This window comes from Bactrocera tryoni, chromosome 2 (genome assembly GCF_016617805.1).
Source record: "Bactrocera tryoni isolate S06 chromosome 2, CSIRO_BtryS06_freeze2, whole genome shotgun sequence".
Taxonomy (NCBI): domain Eukaryota; kingdom Metazoa; phylum Arthropoda; class Insecta; order Diptera; family Tephritidae; genus Bactrocera; species Bactrocera tryoni.
This window is the reverse complement of record NC_052500.1, coordinates 65,249,696-65,276,028: the sequence shown is the minus strand read 5'-3', so window position 1 is coordinate 65,276,028 and position 26,333 is coordinate 65,249,696. Positions and strand designations below refer to the sequence as shown.

Genomic DNA, 26,333 nt, shown 5'->3' with positions numbered 1-26,333 from the left:
GCTGTGATCAAAAAGTAGAAACGATATACAAAATATATGAGAATGCAGTTTTAAAGGAACACATAATGAGTGAAATACCAGAAAGATGGAAAAAACTTGCATATTCAGCGTAGTTCTGCATTATTCTGATTTATACTTGTAGTAAGAACTTGACCTAATCTTACTAACTCATATTTGTTCAAAAAATCACATGTTACATATGAAGTAGTATGTTAATTAAACTGCCAATACTAGAAACAGAAGCTCGTGAAGCAGTTTATACCATGTCTAATATTAGTAGGTTGTTTTATATGGTTCTTGGTTAACATGGGTTACAGATCAATTTTAGTGACGCAGCTACTTAATTCTCTAAAAACACTTAAAATGGTTGTTTTCTTATGAATTTTTAAACCTGATTAAAGAATGTCTGGATAACGAGAAGCTTTTATGTTTTCACAATAACCATTCTAACGTATTTTAGAAACCTCTTTGCTTTCTGAGAACAAAGAACCCTAAGAGACATATCCTTACCTGTTCTGAAGCTAGCTTGACCGGCATTTTTTGAAGGATAGATATCTTCTCTGTGAAACATCACTGTTCTTATTAAAATCGCATCGTAATTTTAATAACAGTAGCAGTGAAAATATACCAATGTAAACAATTAAATAATACTAAAAAAACACAGCCAGTCTCCCTTGAGGCCCAGGAAACCAGCCTTTCATGTTGCTGCCTATGAATGAAATTGTCAAAATGAAATTGACAAAACCATTTGGGACAATTTGAGACAACACTTGAGGCAATTACCGCTCAACAAATCGTCATGCACAACAACAACAGTCAGCAAGGATACCAGCAAATTGCTAGAAGTTATACGCATACTATATGCAGTAACTAAACATAATAGAGGAAAGAGCAGCTGCTGGTCTTTGCCGCTGCGGGTTAACGCATTGTGCTGCATAATAACAAAAGGATGGCAAAAAGATTTGTATGCAGTAGCTGGGTATAGAGAGAATTCTTATGTTGAACTCTATTCTTTATGGGTTATATGCTATTGTGGTGAGGAGGAGCGTTTGCTTTTAACTATAATAAGCGCTGCGACGCAATTGCCAAAAAATAAACACTTGAGAATTTCCGAGTCGTGAAAAGAAAACAATAAATAAAATAGAATTAATAAAAGGTAAATAAAAGAGATAAACAAAAAAAATGGAGTGGAAAAAATCGTAACAAAATCACAGCGAAATACGAAAATCACAAAATAAATAAAGCGCTAAGGTAAATGAAGTGTTCAAGTGGTTGCTTGCAAAGGTGGAAAAGTGACAGTGCTGTGGCATAAAGGTAGCAGACTATTGTGACATGTGTGATATTAAACTGCTTGCAGCAAACATTTAAGGGCTTGAGTGCTTCAATTGTTAAGGCACTGAGACATTTAAAGTTTTTTTCGATGGGTTAAATGGGAAAATAAAGGATATGTGAATTCAAAAACCCAAAAAAAAATCATGAAAATAAAAAATACAGGAATCGATCAATACGTTTACCACTAAATCTACCGCCACGCATGAAATAAAGGATTTAAAGGTGGTACGCACAGTTGACTGCGAACACAGGACACTTAACTATGCTGTCACATGCTGGTAGGGGGCAAAACCGCAGCATTTGCGAATACAAAAGGCAAAGAGCAAAGCAAATTAGTAGCTATGAGCGCAGAAGCACAAAGAATGAAATAAAGAAACCTTCAAAAAAAAAAAAAAAAATTAAAAACTTCTGATAAAAAAATAATGTACGTAAAATAGTCGCACGCACTGTGACAAAGAAAAGCAAAAACGCTGTAAACAAAAAGCAGTAAATAAAACGAGTGCAACCACAACGCAAAAAACAGCAAATGCGTATGCTGCAAGGATAAGAGCGGACAGCAAATCACAGCGCCTTTGTTGTGGTTTGGCAGCACCATGAAAGCAAGGATATGCCAGAACAACTAAACCTGTGAAAAAAGAAACGTTAACTTTGGAAGCAGCAAAGCTATAATACCCTACAGATGTGCATTTCTTATAGCATAAAAGGTTATAAATCGATCTTTAAATAGATTTTGTTGGATCAGTTTGTATGGCAGCAATATGTTATAGAAATCCGATTTGAACAATATTTTTGGAGAGTAGTGTTGTTTTGGCTAATAATCTATGCTAAATTTCGAGACGATATATCGTAAAGTGAAGAACTTTTTCATAAAATAAGGAGATTTTCAGCTGTCAGTTTGTATGGCAACTATATGCTATTTGTATGGCAACTATATCTTCGGAGATAGTAACTTTGCCTTGGAAAATAACCTGTACTAAATTTCGTGAAGATAGCTCGCCAAATTAAGAAGTTTTCAATACAAGCACTAAATGCTGGTGTATCAGTTCATATGGCAGTTATATGCTATAGTGGACTGATATCTGCGGTTATCACAAATGAGAAGCCCTCTTGAAGATAAAAAACACGAAAATTTCAGATCAATATCTCAAAAGCTACGGGAATTGTTCATATATATACTGACTGACTGTTGGAAACGGCTAAATCGACTTAGCTCGTTACGTTGAGTTTATATAAGTATGTATAAGGTCTTATCTGATGGATCTACCGGATACAATGAAAAACAAACCAAAATTAACAACTACTTACAAATGTAAAATTAATTAAAAATATTTTCCAGCGGGCCAAATTGTGAATCTAAACCATTCTCAAATGCTCTTAAACGCACACAAAAAATTTCATCGAAATCGGTGCAGCCGTTTAGGAGGAGTTCAGTGACAAACACATGCACACAAGAAATATATACTTGTGTATAAAGATATAGGACCTCAAAACATTTCTTCAATGTGTTACAAACTTATTGTTGAGAGTATAAAAAAGTTCCCCTTGCTGCACTGCTTCTTGTCCAGTCGCCTGCGCATGATACAGCATTCATTCATACCCATTTGTTCGCGCATTGAATGCGTTAAATGTGGCACGAAACATTTTAATTATTTTAAACGTTTAATAGCCTCAAAGAACGCACACACATATGTACATATAAACAAAACTTAGTTTATGACATGCCTATTTAATAGTGCAAACAAAAGGAGTAGAAGTTGTAAAAATGACAGGCAAGCAACTGCTGGCTGCATTTGTGACGACGAGACAAAAGTGCCAAGATAGTGTCGCATACACAATGAAGTACCCAAAGCACACACACACACACACACAAATAGAGGCACACACGCACATTAATCTACTGCGTTGCAAACAAAGATTTAATGCTATAGTAAAAGACAAAAGCTTTTGAGTGCTAAATTTAGCTGTGTGCGTGCGTATTGAGTGAAGTCCTTTTAACAGGCGTTTGCGGCCGGGAATGAGGCACACGAAAATACACAGCAACTTACGCACATACACAACTGAATGCCACATAAAAGCTGTGACACGAAAGCGATTGTGTGTAGTTTGGTGCGCGCGCCTGCGTTAAGCGTAGGAAATCATATCTTCCCGTCGACATCAAAAATCATAATTACGCCATTTACTTCGCTGTAGTGCGGGGCGCCCTTCATGAAAACGCAATTGAAGGCTTCACCCTGTCCCGCCTTTGTTGCCAGCCTAAACAAAGCTATGCTTTGATACACAAACCAAAAAATTACTTTGCATTTACTTTTGAGTCTATTTGTCTACTAATGCGTTTAGTGCTTTGAAAGAGACATTAGTTTTCACTGTGAAGGTTAGTGCTTGCACAGACGCATTGATATTCATATCTCAGGGCTTCGACAAATGTATTAATTCTGCGCAAAGTTATTAGCTTCTTTAAGAAGAGCTTAAATTTTATAGTTAATTCATTAATGCTCACACAGCCACTTAAAAGCTCTGAAAACTCTCTACAATTATTTAGATATTGTATTTGAGTTCTAGACACTAAAATTGCTTACCGCCAACAGCCACTTAAAACCTTTGAGTAGCTCAAAAAAGTATTACATACTGTATTTGATTATTAAAGACTAGATTTTCTTAACGCTAACTTGGTTCAAAGAAAGATAGAGCTTTTGTTACTCTGAAAATATCTTCAAGTGGCAATATTTTATTTTTATATGTATGTAGTATTTAGGTACAAGAGATTACATTTGCTTACCACTAAAAGCTCTAAAAAAGCTTTTTAAGGTTTTAAAATAAAAAAAATTACATTTGCTTACCGCTAAAAGCTATTTAAAAGCTCTGAAAAAGCTTTATAAAATTTTAAAATAAAATATTTCTTTCGAAAAGCTTTATCTACTGTATTAGAAAACAACACACTCGATTTTTTATTCCTAAGTTATTTCAGAGAAATTTCGGGACTTTTCTGCTCTAAAAGCAATTCATTTAGCCTTTTGTTCAACACCAGTTCTAAGAGTTCCCCATAACTTAATTGAAGCAAGATCAGAAAACGTCATTTTATATTAGATGATGGATGATGCTGTCCTGGTTGATGCAGAAGTTTTTTCAAGAGAGCATAAAATGTATTTACTAGTGTTTCAATATAAGTTTAGAAACAGCTTTTGATAGGTACTTAATTAGCAATTAAGGAGTATTAATCCAAGACTTTGATTTCTAGTAAAACCCATGAAAAGCTATGAGAGGCAAGTTTAAAAGCCAGGAACAGGTTTTGATTTCTAGTAATACCTATGAAAAGCTGTGAAAGAATTACCTAAATTATGCTAAAAGCTATATAGGTCTATAATTATATCGGAAAACAGGAGACCAGTAGACTTATACTCTTATAGCTTTAGCTTTGGTGAATCAAATAAAACCCTTCAGTCTTGTTATGAACTCTATGGTTTGCATCTGGTTAGAATTCGCACTACAACTGAGAAAGCCAACAATAAGTACTGTAAAGCTTTCAAAACTCAAGTTATAATGGTAATAAAGTCACATGTATACATGCCTATACTCAAGAATTCTTCTAAACTAACCACACTTAGTTTAAATGGCTGATCCTCCAGGATGATGCAGAGATGCCACTTAAACTACTATATATCTATACAATACTTTGAGAAGCCAGATAAATTTCTGTAGTCGGACATTAACGCGATAAAGCGGCTTCAATCTATCCCAAAGAAAACTTGTTGTTGTAGCGGTAGAAAATTTTCCCGAAGTAATTTCCGGCATGGGTTAACAGTTCTAGGCCGGATAAAAATCTATGTCCGTTCCGGTTATTTAAAACCGACTGAAAGATCCGTTTGCTTAGACCCGACTGGAAACTGAATATCTAATACGATGTTCTCATTTACAAATTTTTTTAACTGACAAAGGCGAAGAACATTTGAAAAGAAAGTGTTGCGATGATTTTATCTCAATTTCTTTCAAGCAGCTAATACAACAGTTAGTACGTTAACAACTATTGAAAGTCGAACTGTGCTGGGAGAGAAGAGCTCAACTGAGACTCTAAGTCTCTAGCAGCGAACAGCAAGAAACTAGCGGATCTCCTAAAGATTCCTGGAAATGCGCTGTGATCAGACACCCAAATAGTCAGCATGAAGTAATCAATCACGGTATCAATAATTTATCTTGCTGAAGTTGTTTAATAGCCTTGACAGACGGCAGCGTTAATCCGGATTAACTGCGCACTTAATCAGATCCAAAGTTGTAGGTGACAGACGGCAGCTATGCGAGTTTGAAACTCTCATAAACAGCTCATTGTCCTTTTTATAATATTTTCAATGAAAATTGATAGAAGATAAACATTACGGTTGTTAGTCGACCAATTTTTACCAAACCATTTTTTACTACAAAAACACATAAGCAAAAATAAACACATTATTTTTAAAATTGCATCATAACATAGAAGTTTTATTGATATTATATTGAGAATTTGATAAACAGCTGTCAGGGTTGCTTGTATTTCATTCACAATAGATGAAAATTGGCCATTTTTAACAATGTTGCCAACGAAAATCTCACAAACTCCCTAAAATTTTGAGAGTTATTTTTGGATTCAGCAACGGAGTTAGCTGTGGTAACTCCTGAATTAATCCCGAAAAATGCAATTAATCTGGTTTAACGCTGCCGTCTGTCAATGCTATATGACACTCGACGACTTTTGAATCCTCCCTTCCCTGATTCCTCCTTTTCCATAGTAGAGTTTACAGCTTTCGTAGCTTTTCGTTTGACTAACCACTGTACTGAGATTTCAGCTAAAAAGTGGTATAAATATAATATTATTTCTGGATAAATTATCGCTTTAGCTTTAACAAATGTATAGTAAATTCCTGGAATCTTCGTGACATTTGATCGCTTCGCAGCGCTGTCGATATAAACTCATATGCAAGTACAATTTAAAATTTAATTTCCACCGCGGGTTTCGTGGAAATACAACAAACTTAAGGGTTGACCACAATATCCTTTTATTAACCGCATCAAGTGTGCGCGAAATGTTTCATTATAAACAGGAAATTATGCCACCCAGTGGTGAGCGTGAACAGGAACAAATATCAATATATGTCTGTACATACATATCTATGGACGATAACAATGTGCATATGTTGTTGGCGAGTATATAAGCTTATATGCATACATATGTATGTATGAAATTAATTCAAGATGCGTGACAAAGCGACAGTTGACGTATGGGCATCTTTCGCAACGCTTCAACTACCGTTATAACACACATATACATACATATATACAAACAAATATACCTTGAAGTCTGCTGTCAGGTCCTCGAAGTGCAGAAAATTGAATTCAGCCCTCGCAGGCTGCACTGTTCTTTCCAGGAAATACGCACAACATAACGCTCGAAGACATAATAATATCGTCGCCTTCAAAAATGATGAAAATGTATGCGCTAAAAAATGGGGGAAATTAAAAAATGAAAGTGAAACGAATGTGATTCGCTGCGGAACTAAATGCTGAAATATGGCAAATGGTTGAACAAACGGAGCGCAGTCGAAAATTAAAAGAGACGCAACTGTCAAAGAAAGTATCTTAAAGTGACAGCTGCCGGGCGGGAAGTGTATATTATCATTTGTTGGTCTATCGTGTATTTGAGGCCCAAAGGTGGGGTGTGCTGAGATGTCACGCTGTAACGCTATAATATTTAATTTCATAAAAGAAAAGTAAGTTATTGATATTTGTTTATTTGAGAGGAAAGAACGAAGAGTGAGAGAGTGACTTTCTGACCAGGTGCAAAGCGGATGTTATTTGCGAGAAGTTTGCTGAGGCTGGGTAGCACGCTTAACGGTAAACTGGATGCAAAAATATTAAAAATTATTCGCCAGGTGTTCGAGGGGGTGAGAACTTGAAGTAACTTGTGGCAATAAATTTATTATACATATCCGTAATAAAATTCTGATAGAATCATAAAAAATTAAATTATATTAAAAATAATTTAAATAAACCCAAAAAATAATTAATTAGTACTTATATAATGATTACAGGCACATTATTATTATCTGAGTAATCATTACACGCGCTTTTTCGCACTTACACCACAGCAATTTAACCATTTTAACGCTTTCCATACATTTCTTCACTTGCAGTACCGGCCGTGGGAAATTTCACAGATGAGTCCGAGCAACGTGCCACGCTGCCACAGGACACACGCGAATATCCATTACAAAGTAATGACTATCATCATGGCCAGAAGAACGGCCTGGGCAAGATGGGCACCATGAATGGCGGCGGCGGCAGCGGCATGAATGATGGCAGCATGGGTGCAGCGGCAGGCGCTGGCCTCGGCTACAACAATGGACCGCAATGTAAGTGACACTGAAATTATAAAAACAACGAGTCGTGGGTGAGAAAAGTGTAAAAATTAGCAGCAGGCAGTTACAGTAGTTAATGATAAAGGAAAGTACAAATAAGAGGGGAAAAAAAATAAAAGATAAAATAAATAAAAAAGGTGCAGTTAGTTGGCAGAGTTAAAAAGCATTTTCATATAACAATTAAGTGCGCGCCTGGCAAATAATTGAAAACATTATTTTCCCTTTAAATATTTATCTTTAATTTAATGACATGAAAGGGTGGCGCAAATTGCAAACGACTACATGCAAACACACATATGAATATACATAAATATATATTTTCATATAAGCTCGCCACATTATATATTCTGTATAGTATTTGCCTGCATATTTCCCGCCAGCACCTAACTGCTGCTTTCATTTACTACACTAAAATATACATGCAAATACATACATATATATTTATATATATATCTACATATAAATACATATATCTACATTGTGTATCCTTTCATTTATTTGCCACAGTAATTGCCCCACGTCCCATCGATCAGGAACCATCGGAGAAATTCTCAATTGGTATTGTTATTGTTATTCTAACGGTGATAATTATTTTCCTCGTTGGCGCCATATTCTGCATTGTAACGCGTACGAAGCGTGCACGCGGCAGCAATGTCCTGGACGCATTCCAATATAGCTTCAATCCGAATACGCTGGGCGGCAATGTGGATAAACATCGACCCAATGGCGGTGGCATTAAGGTAAGTGCTATGCACAGTGCTCACGCAGGCACATTTATATAGACACTATTAACATGCGGGTATTCAATATACATACATACGTACTTAGCTATTTATACGTACATATAGTATTAATCGACATATGGATATATTCATATACATACATATGTGACTCAATAGTTTTATTGCAGCTCTGTTGACTTCGCTGGCGTTGGTTCTATAGTGTTTGCTTTATAGGAATGCGGTCATTCCATTTGATTTAATTTAACTGAATTATTAAATTTCTTAAAAATTAAATTAAAATAATTAAATTAGACTAATTCAGAATAAATAAGATTCGAAAATTTTGCATAATAATTAATCCATTACTAATTTAAATTAAATAAGTTATTATTAAAGTAATAGCATTACTAAATTAAATTAAAATACTGAGTTAATTTAGTTCTCAATAAATTTAATTGACATAAAAAATCATGTCAAAATGCAAGAATTAATTACAATTAAATTGAACTTGCTTAAACTGAATTTGGCCAAATAAACTTTTTAAATCAAACAAATTTAATTCCATTAATTTGACATAAGAAAAAAGTTTAAAAAGTTATCGAATAAATCAGCTTAATTTGAGTTAATGAAACAAACATTAAATTTAATTAAATTAAACTGATTTTTTAAGTTTAAATAAATTTTTTTGAATTGCGAAAAAAAAAATTTAAAAAAAATTTAAAACATTATTTGTTATAAATAAATAGCTAATATTTAAGCAATTAAAAAAAATTACTTAATTAAAGTAATTTCACTAAAGTAATTATGTTAATTTAAATTAAATTGAATTGCATTTCATGATTTCATTAGACTTAATTGAAGTGGCGAAGATTTAATCAAGTTACAACAACCAAAATAAATTCTAAGAAGTTAATTAAATTAATTTGAATAAGTTTATGCAAATTAAATTGATTAAACTAAGCTAAATTAAAGTTTTTCAATTAATATAATTTAAGCGCATTAAAAAATTTAATTACAATTAATTGAAATGACTTAGATTTAAATAAATTGAACTGCATTCAACTTAATTAATTTATTTTTAATTTATACAATTTAAATAAATTTTGAGTGCATTAAAATATTTAATTACAATTAATAGAAATGGCTTGAATTAAATTAAATTAAAAGAGTTTGAAGAAATTAATTAAATTCAGTTTAATTAAATAAAATTTAGTTGCATGTAATTTAATTGAAACTAAATAAATAAATTAAATATTATGAATTAAACTAAATTAAGAGAAATAACACTTTATTTATTTAATTTGCTTTAATATAATTAATTTAATTAAAGGGATTAAATCCAATTCAATAAATAAATAATTAAGAGAAGAAAATAAATTAAATTGACTTATTTAATTAGTTGAATTGTATTAAACGAAATTAAAATCAACTGATAGAACTTAATTGAAATAAAATTTACAAAGTAAAATTTAACTGATTTTAACTATATTAAACCATATAAGATAAATTTAATTTTAAATTTTTAATTCAATCAAATTTTGAAAATTTAAAAGAAATTGAGTTAATTTAGATTTAATTAAATTGGAACAGTTTAAAAAAAATTAATTTAATTTAGTTGAATTAAATGAAATTAAGTCATATGTAGATAATTGAGGTGAATAGAAATAAATAAATTAAATATCATGAATTAAACTATACTAAACTGAATTAAGGTAAATTGTGCTTTGTTAAAAAAAAAATAAAAAACAATTAAATTAAGTTGACTTAATTAAATTATTTTGCATATAATTGAGTGGAATTAAGTGAAATTAAAGTAAAGTGACCGAGTTTTTTTTTTAAGTTGTTATTGGGTAAAAGTCTACTAAAATAAATTATATAGGATAAAGTAAATTATAAATTTTTAATTAAGATACACCAAATTTTGTAAATTTGAAATAAATTGAGTTAATTTAATTTAGTTAAATTTCGTTTTCACCCTTTTTAAAACCAGAAATACTTAATGTCATTATTTTACTTTTTCTATTCAAAACTTTTTCATTTTATTTAGCTTTTAACTATACAGTTTTTTATTTTTATTGGAACTTAAATATCTTATACCATATAAATTATATCTATCTATATAAATAAAAATGAATACCAAAAATGTATGTACGCGCATAACTCAATAACGTCTGGACCAATTTGGCCAATTCTTTTTCTTAAATGTTTGTTGAAGTTCAAGGATGGTTTTTACGGCGAGAAAAATTCGAATAGTTTCCGGAAAACCCCTAAAAACAGCCCTTTTCTTTTCCCCATACAAACGTTACATATGTACATACATATGTATGTATGTACATATGTACATACATATGTATATAAAAATGAATGTTTGTATGTTAGTAACACTAAGAGAACGGTTGAACCAATCGTGATGAAATTTTTAAAGGTTGTTTTTTGTGGATCGGGAAAGGTTTAGAAACAAATACCTTATACTTTTCATGAGGAGAAGTCGAAAAATTGGACAATTCCAAAAAGTAACATTTTCCATACACATTTTTTTCAATTTTTGTTTGTTTTGTTTTTCAATATTTTGATTTCTAAATTATTTGAATCGTTCAATTGCGGTCGCTTGCTTTTTTATTCCGGCTATCCAAAGGAAAAATTATTGAAAATTATTCAGTGAAAACTTTATGTGTGTTTCACACAATGTCATCAATTGCATATTGAAATTTGTTACGAAGCCACGAAGAGCTCGCCGTAATATCGGTCGGCGTTCTTTTTGCCATCAACGTATGGCAGCCCAAGGAAAGGCAAGAAGTACACCCAAAATGCGATGACATATGTGCGGAATTATGGATCGCGGTCAATCAGCTAGCGATCGTAACGATATCACAGCACGACTTATTAAACAATTGCTGCGATGTTTGATGGTCATTATCTTGAAGCAACCTATGGTACATGGTGCTGTTAGATGCTGAATATTTTCGGTTGAGTAGCAAAAAAGAGGTTTGCCGCACGCACACATTCTTCTTTGGATGCGGATGGTGATTACACCAGATCAAATTGATGAAATCATTTCAGCGGAAATTCCTGATTCAGAGATAGATCAATTTCCAGGGAAAATTGCCTTTGCGTTGACAATCAACAGGACACAAGGAAATCGGGAAATGCTATGTTTTTCACACGGCCAGATATATGTGGCGTGTTGACGAGTTGGAAATCCCTCTTCTCTGTATATTTACGTACCAGAACAGAAATCAAAAAATTATGTTTATTAAGCTGCGCTACATTAAACAAAAAGTAGAAAAATCATAAATAAATCATTTTCGACACGATATAATTTAAACTTTTTTCCATTTCAAAACACATAATTTCACGCAGGACAACGGCTGCGGGGTCAGCTAGTATTGTATATAAAAGACCAACGTGATTATTTAGCCAAGTCAAGTTTTCGTACACATACAAACTAGACCCTCAGTTTTTTCAGATATAATTCTGAAATTTTGCACACGTCCTTTTCTTCTCAAGAAGGCGCTCATTTGTCGAAATCGCCGATATCGTTTTACTATAGCTTATAGCTGTCATAAACTAAACGATCGGAGTCAGGTTCTGGAATGTGAAACGTTTTTATTTCACAAGATATCAAGACCAAATTTCGCTCGAATTATTAATTAAAGCAACGGTACATTTTTTGAAGAAATTGTTCAGATTGGAACGCTTAAACAAATACAAACTTAACGATCTGAATCAAGTGCTTGTATGAAGTACTTTTTTATTTAATGTGATATGTTTACCAAATTCGGTTCTGATTATTGCCTTAGACAGTGCTGCAATCTCTGAGTATAACATCCAAATCAAAGAAATATAGATCAAAATCAAGAGAAGAAAAATCTTTTTATACCCTCTCATGCTAAAAAAATTCACCTGTTAAAGTTATTGTAGCTTCTTCGCAACCGAAGATAATGTTTTTACTTACTTTTTATTAATTTTTTTTTTTTTAATTTTTTTAATTACATCAAAACTTTCAAACTTTTCGCATTTACATACAATTAATTTTACTTTGTTCCATTTAATTCCATAGAATTTCTTCTATTATTGTATCTACTACTTCTACGCTGTACTTCATACGGTTTCCTGCCCCATTTTATTTCCATGTTCTATTTTCTTTATTACCACTCTTGTTGCGCTAGTTATTACGATAAGCAGCGCTCTTAGTTGTGAACACACGTGGTGGCTTGTATATGACCAGCGCTTTCTACCCTCGCTGTAGAGAGTATACTTTACTTTAATGCATTTTAGTGGCTTTATAGTGGTAATTTTTTTTTCTTTCGCTATGCTCCACGTTGCACTACTTAAGTTAAGTTCGCAGGATTAAGCACTGCATTAGCTTCAGCGTCCAAAGTTAGCTAATGACAATATTGTAGAAGTGAAAAGTGACAACAAAAAATTGTGTAATGTTAGAATAGCGTTTGAGAATTTTTATGATGGATAGAAATTGTTGGAGAGATTAGCTGCTGGCGCATTGATTGACTGCATTCTGTTGGAATGGCTGTTGGAATGCTAAGCTAATTACTTGAATTATACTCAAAGAGAGTTAAAAGTGAGGGCAGGTTAGTTTAGGTTGTGTGACAAGATCGAACCAGAAACGGAAAGCACTTGGATACGAGCCCCGGACCATCGTGATAGCATAAGATTGTTAGTATTATTCAAAACGACTCTTAAAATCGACAAAGCGTTTTGAAAGAATATATTTTGAGCAGCACCGAAATGTGTACTATTTATTTAGTATTCTCTTAACACTAACTTTCTGTTTCTTACTTCTATTTATATTAACTAGTATGTTTACTTATTACTAGCTGATAGTTTGTCTAAATACAGATTGTATTATTTGTTTAGGTTTGCTTACATATACATATATTGTTTGCCTAGATACATTTGCTTTGTTTTAAGATAAGGTTGTTGTCGTATTCAAACTCAATGTTGTTTTGATACTTGTTTGGTTATGATGGTTTGTTGTAGTGATAGTGCATTTCAATTGTTCCAAGTCAAGGTTGTTTCTGCATTCTGTTTACTGAGAAAAAAGGTTGTTTCGAGGTTTGTTACTATTATAAGGAATACATACATTCCTTAACTAGCGCAATATTTTTGAGCAGGCTTCAAAGTTTCTGATATAAGATATTTTCTAATTTTGTCTAAATATTTTAAGTTAGTTTTTTCGTATTTTATATAGTACGAGTAGATCTCTACACCCCAATTTAGTGTTAAGTTCCTGAAAAGTATTGCTCCATTAATTTATAAAACAATTTGCAATACTAACCTTCCTAATATCAACTTCGTTATTTTCTTTCTTCTTCTACATAGGCCAGCGTCGATGATAATGACTCGATTGGCAAGAATAGTCTCTATCATGAACCTTTCAATGTGAATATGTACACCAGCGGCGTTAACGGATACGCGGCCGTAAATGATTTGCAATGCAATATGACGCCCGACTATACAGGTATGTACAGCTAATACAAACATTCATATAAAACTTTTAACACATAAACAGTACAACAACTACAAATGTAATAAAATACAACATAAAGTAAAAGGCAAAAGTATAGTGTAAACAGCAGGAAAATCGTTGAACCGCAGGCACCACAATTGGGTTGCTTGGTCGGTTACTTTGGTGGAGTAATAAGTGGTCAAAACAAGTGATGGGGGGCATTTCGAAATGTTAGTGCTGACACATTTCGAAAAAGGGTGGAAATATTGAAAGTAAAGTGTGGAGTAAAGTACGGCAAATAATTAAATGGAAAGGGTAGGGCATGCGAAAGGCAAAAGTGGCAATAATGGCAGCACACTGCAGCTGGGGAAGCCGCAAAGTGCGTTAATAAGGTGTTGGGTAAGCATATGTAATGAATATGTGGGTGCATAACTACAAATAAATATATGAAAATCATATATAGAACTTCGGCATTTGGGTTTAGACATTTGTAGGGTTTTTGTAGTTTTAGAGTTGCCATCAAACAGTATAAAATAATATTTTACTATTTCCAATGTCACAAAACATAAAGTTTTTAGTTATTATTTTATTGAAATTATCTTGTCATCTTATGTCTCATAATCCTTAAAAAAATGACCGCTGACGGTCAGAAACTAATTGGCAACCCTTCCTGAAAGCCCAAAAAGTTTATTTACGATAATTTATCTTATAAAATATTCTGTTTTAAAAATTTCGAAAACTACTAATCATTCAAATTAAATTTTTTGACGATGAGGTCTTGAGATGATAAAGTTTATAATAATTTTTATTGACAATTTCATATTTTATATTTTTTAATATTTAAAAATATGCGCTGACATCCGAAAACTGATTTGGCAACTCTTTCTGTAGCTCATAAACGTTTCATTTCAGATAATGCATTTTATAAGTTTTATTTTTTTTTTTTTAATTTCAACTATTGTCAATTAAAATAAAAATTCCTGGGGTTGGGTTCGGTTGTAGTCGCATAATGCTTTTCAATCTCTCTCCAAGTTCATAAGCCCTAAAACCACTACTATTAATTAGACACTGCGTCATAAGCCATAATTCATATTAAGTTGATAAGGTTGCGAGGCTGATTTCCCTGACAAAGCTCAAGAAGTTCGCACATAGACAGCTGAAATTTCGTTCTTTGGTTATCGAGGGAGCGTGAACTGAGGCTTTCCTTGAATCCATATATCTGAAAAGAAATCAAATCTCCTCAATAACGCTCGATAGCTTCCTGGAATTCATAAGAGTGCTAGGGTCTTGTAAAAACGTGTGGAAGAAGGAAGACATAATAGGGCTTAAGTCTCAGTGCAAGTCACAATTTTTTTCTATTATTCTCTCTTCAACTCAAGAAAAAGTTAATAAGAGAACTCCATATGAATATTTGTATACTCGTAATTTTTTCTTGAGTAGAAGAGAGGATAATTTATACCGGTTACTTATTCTCTCTTTTACTCAAGAAAAAATTATGGAGTAAAAATATTCCTCCTGGTTGTTTTTCATACTTCTGTTGGAAATATCTGATGTTGAGAATTTTGAACTCACAATGAGTTTTAAACTCAGAAGTGCTTTCTTCTATTCCTGTTTGGCGCATAGTTTTCGATGATCAGCTGTTATTACTCGTTCTATCACTACTACTAGACTCTCTAGCCTTCTGGAACCAACTATTCCTAGGATTAATGAATTATTTTTCTTTAAACTCTTTTCCATACTCTCGAAAGCTGTACAGAAACGGATCTTGTCTTAGAATGTCAGAGTGTGGATGTCAAACACTTAAATAACACAAAATCTATAGTTTCTCTGTATTTCCTAACCCATTGGCAACTCTTCCACTCTAATAATAGCAGTTAGAGGCGGAAGGTTTCCATATGAATCAAAGTAACCTTGCATATGTTGTATGTACGGAAATTGCCTTTAAAGCAATACAGGTTACTTAAAGACAAATGATTAAGCAGAAGTTTTTACCCACCACTGCGCCCCTGCCTTGCCGTGCATTTTGTTAATTTGTAGACTATTTACTCATCTACGTTTTGTGCTCATTTCAAACTTCTCAACCACTATCATTCAATTAACTTTACCTTTCTTCGCACCTTCAATAACCACATGCCACCTTGCGTCTTTATTTTCCAGATGTACCCGAAGGCGGCTACGCCGTGCCACACATGCAGGATTACATGCCCGCCACAAAGATGTCTATGGCTGGCGGCGGTATTGTCGGCGGTTATGTGAATGTGCGACGCACACCACCACCGCCGTTGAGCGCGATTTTCCCCCGACCACCGTCCGTGCCGCCGCCACCGATGGAGAAGTACTACGCCACCACAGCGATATTCAAGCCAATCAAGGGACCCTCAGGCGGCAGCAACTGCGGCACAGTGGGCAGCAATAGTGGCGGTGGCAGCAGCACACACAAATCCGGCAGCAGTGTGGGCAAGTGTGGCAGCAATAGCGGCATCAGCAGCAGTAGTGAACACAATAACTACGATGACGGCATGGGCACCATGAATTCACAATCAACAGCGCCGATGTTGAATGCCTACAATGGTGGCGGCGGCAGCGGCGGCGGTAACGGTGGAGTAGGTGTTGGTATTGACTCAATGCAATTCCAGCGCGCTAGAACCTATAACTTCCGCAGTTATCCAGACAATCTTTAGTTTGAAACATTGACGTTGCGCGGTGGTGTGAATGGCGAAGGCGACAGCGGCAGCAGTAGCGGCGGCGGTGGAGTGAATGTCGACAGCGTTGACGTTGATGCTGAGGTCGGAGGCATTAATGGTGGTGTGGGCATGTTGAATGCGGGTAACCGTTTGGAATGCGTGAGCGGTAGTATTGGTGGTGGTCAGAAATATATGCGTACGGGTTTGATCAGCACAATGCCGAAGAAACAACAGTTGCAACAGCAACAAAAGCAACAACAACACCTTGGCATCGGCGGCACGATGTTGGCAACAGCGAAGCCCAAGTACAGTTTAACGCTGCTGAATGTGAAAAATCACCAACACAATAACAATAATAGCAGCAATATTAATAATAACAACAACAACAACCACAACAGCAGCATGGGTAGCGCTGTTGGCAACTGTCAGTTGCATCCGCACCGCAAATCACCACATCCGCATCTACAGCCGCAATACGCTTACTGCCAACAACAACAGCAGCAGCAACAACAACAACAGTTACTGCAACATCAGCACTTACCACAAAGCAAACGCGAACAGCAGCGGCAACAATTGTCACAATCATACTATCACCCGCCACCGCCGCCACGTCATCAGTTACGTGTTTTGCGGCTATCGTCGGCACCCACTGGCACGCCCGAAGTCACAACATCAACAAAAGTAACAGCAAATGCTGCAGCACGACGTGGCGATGGCGGCGTTTCTACTGGTGCAGGTGGTGTTGGTGATAGAAGTAGCGGTGAATTCACATCACGCAACTCTACACACTTAGAGCAGTCGCTGGCGTTGACACCCACCACGCCCATTGCTGCAACAACAACACCAAATATAAACGATTGTAATAAACATTTAGTTGGCACAAACACAGTGGCGTGTGATGATAATAGTAGTGATGATACACCGGCAACACCGGTAAGAGATGCAGCTGCCTCAACACTAACAACAAAAACAGCAACAACAACAAGAGCAACAACGCCAACAGCCGAAACACCGACCGCGGGCGCAATGTCAAATGTTTTACAAGGAGGAAAAGGGCAACAACAACAATTGTTACAATTACAACAACAAAAAGCAAATAGGCTGTGGTATCATTGATGAAAAACGAATAGATTTGAGGTAAGTTACATACATATATATTTCTTGAGGTATAGAGTTAGTTACAAATAACTTTTGGTTATTTTATAGGTTAGGTAATTTATAGGAATATGCAAATTTTGGTGTTTTAAATTTTTGAAGTTATACTTCTTATACGAGTTCGGAAAAGGTTGCGATAGATTCAGGTTGCGCAACCTTGCTCAATATGAATCTACGCAACCTTGTCAGCGAAGATGTTCGAGCAGCAAGCGAAGCGGTGACATCGTTTGTTCGTTTCTTTCGGCACAGCTCGGCTTTTCTACCAACAACACAATGTTGCCATGCTTATGCTGTTGTTGTTTTTGTAGAACAATGTTTCAATATTTGGTTGGTGACATATTCAATTAAAAATAAATTCTGTTGGGATTCGAACCTACGTGCTCGTCGTAACTTCAACCGCTTACCACCAACACCACCATTGACACTTGTATTGCGTTGTCCTAATTATGGTTTGGTTATGCATGAAAGAAATATACAATGGATCGCCGATTGTTACCTCTTTCCTTGCTGCTGCTGCGCATATGTATGTTTGTATGCTTGTTCATTATTGAAGTTATACTCCTTTTTCTTTCCTTTGTCTTTCATTTCTGCGAATTCTCAACTATTTTATGTGAGCTTTTGTTGAAATACCCTGCGTAGGCCGTTGAAAAATTAAGGCTATACTTTACAGGATCATTTCTGTAGTTAGTCTTCATGTACATTTTTTGGAAATCGACCAACGATGACGATGTATATCGTTTTATCTGACAGCGTGAGGTTTAAGAAGTTCATTTCTAATTTTGTCTTGTGGCTTATAACGAATAAAACGACTTCTGAGTGGTGATTTTAATGAATAAATTCCTTTTGGTTGAAATGCTCTGCGTTGGCCGTTGAAAAGTTAAGACTATACTTCTCAGGATCATTCATTCCTTTCATTTCTTCAAAGAAATTAATGACCTTTAGAAATATGCATATTTGCATTATTTCGTTGTCATTTCCATAAGTAAAGTAATGGCCGCCGATTGTCACCCCTTGATGCTGTAGTAGCTTCGCCTACAAACATGCGTAAATATGTATGTATGTATGCGTATGATCGTGAATACATATCGACGCAGATTTTTGCGAGAAGCAGCAGAAAGTTGTGCAATTTAGGATTTTTAGCTTTTGACATCGTCGCGAAAAGACGACTAGTTGGCAAAGGCATGCTCGGGGTGATAATAAATTATTATAAATTTATAAAATGTGAATTTAAGTTTTCTTTCATACAAAATGATATGCATTTCTTGGAATATCACTAAGAAGTATAACTTCATGCGCGCGTAGGGACTCCACGCACCTTTTTTTATTTTTTCTTAATTTTGGAAAATTGTAATAAAATTTTTGTTGTTTCCTTTAACGACTTTGCCCTAACAAGCAATTTTGGGTTGCCGTAAAGAATATCGGAAGTTGGAATAACATTTAATCCAAAACCATCTTCTAAAGTTATTCCAGAACATGGATTAATTTTATGAAAGATATATCATATTTTTTAAATTTGTCAGATTTGAAACTACGGTTTCTCAAAATCTTGAAATCACTATCCTAAATAATATAAGAAATGTCCAATTTTTACTATTTTTCGGGTTTTGAAAGTTTTTGCGTAAATTCTGTAATAGTCTCATTAAAAACATCAACAGTGAAATTTTTTCTGTAAAGAATATAATTTCATGGTCGTTGACCGCGTGCCACCGTAGAAATGCATCTGTTGAGCCTAATTTGCTTCCAGCGCGTTGTCAGACCATTTTACTAATTTATCGACCGTAGGCTTTAACGTGGAGATCATCTAAAATAAGTATTGACATTGATCTGGTCGATATATCCATTTCTCTTGACATAATTTTATGGTTTCTAAGAGAATTTCTGCGAATGTGTCCACTTTTTTTTGTTTTTATGGCTGTCATCTTAATATTATTGGGAACCTAAAACACTATATCCTACCCTTCTTGTAAATTTATTTTCAAATTATGAAAAAACGTTCTTATGAAATATTTTGGTCATGATATCTATTAGAAAAACATTCGGTACAATCCGACAAGTCTTATAGACACCATAAATGTCGCAATGGAAGTAGTCTTATAAGCGATCTAGTCTAAAATCAATAAACTTGGCAGTAACTCAAAACTTAAGATACCCTTATCCTCCTGCTTTCACTGAATTTTCTATAGAACATAAGAATTGAAACGATTTGTTTTCTTATCTCTCTATTTTCAGCGCTTATCTCTCTTTCTAAGCAAAGGCAGCAGATTGAAAGCAATACGCCAGTGAATTCTACGATTAGTACATAGCACACATAGACAATTATTTTGAAACATCACATACCATAGATCAAAACAGGCGGCAGTGAAGGCAAAGGATACACAGAAAAAATGGCTACAAAAGCAAAAAAACATGTAAGTTATAAGCCGAAACGAATAGAAAACTTGAAGACACCGACAAAAAACAAAAAACTAAACGAACTGCATCAAGAAAAAAATACGTGAAACAACAAAGCAACAAATAAAGAAAATGCGTGCGAAAAGCGGAAAAGCAAACTCTGTAGAGAACAAACGCCCACTGAACAAAAAAGAAACCAAAACCCAAAACAGCATACACAAGCAAATATATAGCGTAGCACAAACCGTTAGAAACCCAAAATCAACAGAAAGAAAAAAAAAATAATAGCACGAAAACGAAAAAGTGCGGTTAGAAGCGCGAAAGTGAATTAAAACTGAAATGCCAACGAAATTGAAGAATTACGCCTAGAAAGTAGCCAGCAAAGCAAATAAGTAAATGATGCACTGAGAGAAATTGCAAAAGCAATCACAAAAGTGCATGAGAACATGAGAGCGTGTAGCGAAAGCTGTACGAAAACGAAAAATTTACTTGTAAATATTTAGTAGCAAACAGAGTCGTGAGTGATTTGTAGATTAAAAAAAAAGAAGAAGAAAATATTTCAAAATGTAATGTAAAATGATAATATTAGCAATATTTGAACGACTCGCTCGCTTTTTGGTTGCACACTTTTTGTTACAAGCTGATTTTGTTTTAGCTAAATTTTAACGAGCATAAGATACTACCGAATTTAAGAGCAGTAAATGAGTAAAAACATGTTAAGCATAAATAATTTATGCAAGTAATCAGTAAAGTAAAAGTATTTAAGATTCAGTAATTGAAAAAAATAAAAGCAAAAATGAAAACCAAGTGATTTAGCGCACTCAAACACTATTACAGGTAAGATTTTAGATAATACTATACACCGAACGGCATACATAAAGAAATATACGTATATACACTAAAGCGCGTAATAAAAGCAGCTATGTTGAAAATTAATAGAACAAGCATTAAAAGCAATTTTAAAAGATTGAAACTTGAAGAAATTTGTAAAAAATTCAAAAAAAAATATATATACAATTAATAATAATGAATAGAAATATTTTCAAAAAACGAGAAATTACCCACACCGCGATAACAAAGTTTCCAAACTTTTTCAACAACTGCGAACCGGCTTAAACCCGAAATTATTATTGAAATTGTACGCATTGATAACGCTTTGCCCTACTCAAACTCATTTTCATTTACTTACGTATGTATTTCTACAAAAATTGGCAACTCTACTCATCTGCTCACGAACTAGACACGCTCTGTAGTTATGTTATACAGTAAATTTCTGTCGAATCCATCAGCTTCAACTGCACTTTTAGTCATAAACTCAAAAAATGCATGCACATAAATGAAGAAAAATTTTACCAAAAAATTAAAAAGTATAAAAATATTTAAAAAAATTTTGAACTGAAAAAATATTCACCAATTCAAAAATCATAAAAAAAATTTCCTAACTTCATTTCTACTATTTGGCATCTTGGATTTAATAAACAATTTCATTTCGAACTAAAAAGGAAACGCGTGCATGGTTAAAATATAAATATTAAAAAATTTCTAAACATTTTCAGTCTTTCAGATTTTTTGAAAATCAGCGTTCTGAGACAACGGTATTCGAAGACAATAAAAAATACGTTTTGAATGAAAACAAATTTTCTAAAATTACCAAGAAATTTTCAGGATTTCAAAATTTACCAAAATTTGGTTTTCAACTGTATATTATTTATTGAAGTGCAAAATGATGTTTTTTCATTCCGTTTATCTATTAATTTAAAATACTAATGAAAGACTCCAAATTTTTCAATGTACCTTAGTATTTGGTTCTTGGAATTTAACTAAAAGTTTTCAATTTTTCAAAACTTATTCAGACTTATCTTATTTTTTGCTGAAAAATTCAAATCTGATATTTTGAAATTCTCCAAAAATGTCTCCAAATGTTTTTAACATTGCTAGCAAGCTTAACATAAAGCTCCGAAACAAAAAACTAAAAAGAAAATAAGACTCCAAATTTTCGAATATACTATAGCTAAGCATTTGCTTTCTAGAATTTATCTAAAAATGTTGTACTCATTTTAAAATGTCTAACAATTTAAAATTTTGCAAAAATTTTTAAAATTTATATCTCAGTTTTTGCTGAAAACAATAATCGCAACTTTTGAAACTCTCCAAAAAAGTCTCCAATTTTTTTAAATATTATTAACAAGCTGGGCATGGAGCTGCGAAACGAAAACTGGTTTTAGAAAATTATACTGTATTTATAATTGGAAACAAATTTAAACTCTTCACAAAATGTCTCCAACTCTAAACTATTTACCAGAAGCTGTGATTCTAAAAACTATTTTCAGAAAGTTATATAGTATTCGAAATTGCAGACACAAGTTTTGAAACTCACAGAATGGTTGAAAAACATATTCAAACTCTACAAAAAAATTTTCAAAAAATAATTTTAGCATATTCTTTTCAAAATTTTCAGATTAACTTGCAACATTTTTTTGAAACCTTATAGCTTAAATGTCGTCGAAAAGTCTAGAAAAATTTTGTTTGTTGAAAAACGTTTTTGAAAACCGTACATCATTCACCAGAACATTAAAGATTATTGTAGGCAAAGATTTTTCTATTTACTGTTCCAATAAAATGCGTACAAAAAGCTCGCATATATAAATGTATAATACCCAATCTTCAAGCCCGGTCAGTTGTTCGAAATAAAAAATCACCTAAAAATATTGAAAATCGTTCATTGAAAAAACTAATACGCGAAAATTAGTAGATAAGGTTGTACATTTCCTATATTTACAAGTCACTTTTTATATAAAACGATCTCTTGCACTGTATATAGACCTAACATATATACATACATTTGTACATCTGACTACACTGAAGAAAATTAGCACTTACAAACTACTTAGAAAACGCATGCTATACTGTCTGAAAATACCTTTGAGAGTGTCCTTGCTGCATTAGAGCCCCTTAACGTACATACATACATATAATCTATATATAACTGTAAACGCAAGTATACAGAATTTGCAAAACAATAAAAGACTAAAAAAATCGCACACACTGAGAAAAATTGTAACGTTTCCTTTCCGAATACATTGGACACACACTGTAAATAATTAATGAATAAGCGCCGTAAATTAAAGTTATGAGAATAAGACGCTTCAGCTATTGTTAGAAACGAAGAAAAAGTTCTGAAACATACAGTGCGTACGAAAAGTACCCAGGTTATGTTTTCATCAATGATTTGTGATTAAAAAACTAAAAATACTAAAAAAAAAAAAATTCAAAAATTAAAAATAAAATTATTAACTTAAATAATATTTTTTTATAACTGTATTTGTAATATAGTTATTGACGTTTAAGTTTTTTATGTTTCGCCAGACAAAATTTTTATGAAATATTTTTTATTGTTATTTTTTATGATAATTGAAATAAATAAGCAGTAAATACGAGTTTTAAGTTGAGCGTGAATTGCGAGTATAAAATTTGAGCATTTTCCTTTGCATTTTCAGCTGGAAATAAGAAAAAAAAATATTGCAAAAAATTTCGAATAATGTGGCAACACCACCAAATTTAAAAGCGGTGCTGAGTGCGCCTTGTAAACAAGCATCTGTAGTTCGAGTGTTTAAGCGTAGTGACAAGCTTAATATTAAGTGAATTTTTACATACTTATAGACAAAAAGAAAGTAGCAAAAACAATGGATATGATTTAAGTAAAAGTTATGAAATATTTTAACGCTGAAATAGTAAAAGAAATAAGTTTAAACATATGAACTGAATGCGTGCAAAATGCTCACAACGGTACATAATAGACTAAAATGAAACAGTTCACGGAGAGTTTTCACACATAGACACATAGACGCAGTAACACAGTATGCTAGAAAAGTACGTAGGCATAGGCTTACAGTAGAACAAAATTGGTAAATAAGCATTTAGAAAATCAGTTGTAAGTGTAGATTTTTAACAGGCGTACGTAAGTAATTTTAAATAACAATAGAGATATTTACAATGTGGCAACATGGGTTGCATGATATTTACCAATGTGGGAGTTTCAAATTTTAAATCAGTTTATGAAATTTCAAATAGAAATTTGTTGATTTTTCAAAACCAAACCCGATAACATCTATATTTTCTTTGATTTTTTATTTATTTATAATCAATTCTGAAGTTCAGTTCAACCTACAAAGAAATGCTTTTGACTGCTGTTTCGAAAATTGACTAAATACAATTTTTCGAAATGTGTAATTTTTTATTTTTAGTTAAGTAGTTAGGATACACTTTCACGATTTTTTTCAGGAAAGATATCATTTAAAAAGAGTTAAAATATATTTATAAAAAATTCATTTATTATTCTATGATACAAATGTTTATTCGAAACAATAAAACTTTGCTTGATTCTATGAAAATTTGAAACTCTACACAGTTTTTTTCTTAAAAAGTTGCAAACATTTATATAATTAGTTACATCAATATTTGAAATGATAAATTAATTAAAAAAATTGAAACTCTACAAAATTTTTTCATCTCTCCAATTAAAGAAATAAGCCGAAATCGAATACGACACTGCAAAAATTTTGTATGTGTTTTGTCTAAATCGAATTCGGCACACAGAAAAGTTTCGAAAACAAGAAAATCGAAACTCTACAAAAATCTTTGTACTCTCCAATTAACGAAATAAGTCGTATTCAATTTTAAAAGGCCACAGCTTTTCTTGTATATCAACGGAAATCATTTATCTTGCGCCTCCACAAAAAACTACTCTACAAAAATTTTGAAAGTATTAAAATTGCGTTAAAAAAATAACTCTCCATGTGTCTACTCTTACTCATGCAATTTTTTTTTATTTTAAACAACTCTCAAATGAGCTCGCCCAAACTTTCCACGCTTATATACAGAAAAGGTTAAACTCTCCAAGCTTTTATAAACGAAAAAATTTTAATTGAAAACTAAAAAATTCTGCTTATGAATAAAATTATTGTTTTTCGTGTTAATGAATTTAAAACCAAAATTTTTTATTGAAAAAATGTATTTCAAGTAAAATTATTATTAACAAAATTTATTAAAATTGTTTTCTTTTTAATTTTCAAATTTTTCTTCACTTCTGCATAATCTTAACGATTTAAAAAAAAAAATCCTGTTCGTTTGATTTTTTTTTACATTTTCATTTCAAAACCATTGCCTATCACTTGATAATAATTTAGAAATAGTTTGTATATGTATATGCGTATACATACATAACATACCTACATATTATATAAAAAATTCAACCAACTCACAAGACTTGTAAAAATTAGCCATTAAGTTGTATTTGTAATCTGTAAAAAGTTATTATAAGAAAATTGCGTATTTAATTATATTTATATTTATATGTATCTATATTTTAGAGTTTTCACACACTGTGTACACTGTAAAAATTTGTATATTTCAAAGAAACTACTTAAAATTAAGATAATGAAAAACCGTTTTGTATAGCAAGCTTATAAAATTATGAGAAGATAATAAAAAATATTTTATATTTTTTAAGAATTTATATTTAAAAATTTTTGATTCAGTTTTCCTAAAATTTTGAACTAAAAATTTTTTTATTATAATAATCTTTTTTAGAAAAAAATGTTGCTATATTTTGTTTCACTTTTTTTGACCAAATTTGTTTTTGCAAAAATTGTATACTCCTGTTGTTTTGTGTTTGTTTGTTTTTGTTTTTACAAAATTATATGTACATCCTTTAGTACCTTAGCTTTGCCCGCCTCTCATATTTAAACGTAGAGAAATCAAATATCCTAATATTGTATATTAAACTAGTAGTTAATTTTTAATCAAATAGATTATAGCAAATATTTTAAGCGATAAAAATATATTTACTTTTTTTTTTGGTTTATTTTTTTCTTATTTGCTTTTGTGCATTCAATTAATGAAGATATATTAAACTTTAGCAGCGTATGTATAAATTTTACTATTAATTACACATTTAATATTTAATTGACAGTAAACATGAAGAAAAGCAAAAGCAAAACAAAGAAAAATGCAAAAAAAATACTGAATAAATAAATAACTGTAGAACACTGCGGAAGTGTGGCATGCGTTTGCACACACACACAAAAAATATAAATAAGTATATATAAGTAATTGGTAAACAAAGAAGAGAAAAAAATACACAAATTTAAAAAAATGAAAACAAAAACAATACGAACTAAGTGAATTGAAAATGTATTGC

At 32.6% G+C, this 26,333-nt stretch overlaps 2 protein-coding genes and 1 pseudogene across 2 annotated transcripts in view; all 3 read left to right on the top strand.

Moving 5' to 3' along the window:
* Positions 1-16,591, top strand: part of LOC120767751 — a 163,873-nt gene extending 147,282 nt beyond the window's left edge. Inside the window, exons 9-12 of the mRNA XM_040093965.1 lie at positions 7,491-7,709; positions 8,223-8,455; positions 13,778-13,916; positions 16,062-16,591. Of these exons, the coding sequence (XP_039949899.1) occupies positions 7,491-7,709; positions 8,223-8,455; positions 13,778-13,916; positions 16,062-16,585 (1,115 nt within the window). The 3' untranslated portion in view covers positions 16,586-16,591. The remainder of the gene's footprint in view (positions 1-7,490; positions 7,710-8,222; positions 8,456-13,777; positions 13,917-16,061) is intronic.
* A 26-nt stretch (positions 16,592-16,617) lies between these two features.
* Positions 16,618-21,471, top strand: LOC120767752 (homeobox protein 5-like). Its single transcript, XM_040093966.1, has 2 exons — positions 16,618-17,725; positions 19,973-21,471. The coding sequence occupies exon 1, from the start codon at positions 16,718-16,720 to the stop codon at positions 17,702-17,704; it is 987 nt and encodes a 328-aa protein (XP_039949900.1). The 5' UTR covers positions 16,618-16,717; the 3' UTR covers positions 17,705-17,725; positions 19,973-21,471.
* On the top strand, positions 18,397-18,564 carry LOC120769843 (annotated as a pseudogene).
* Positions 21,472-26,333: the final 4,862 nt, after the last annotated feature.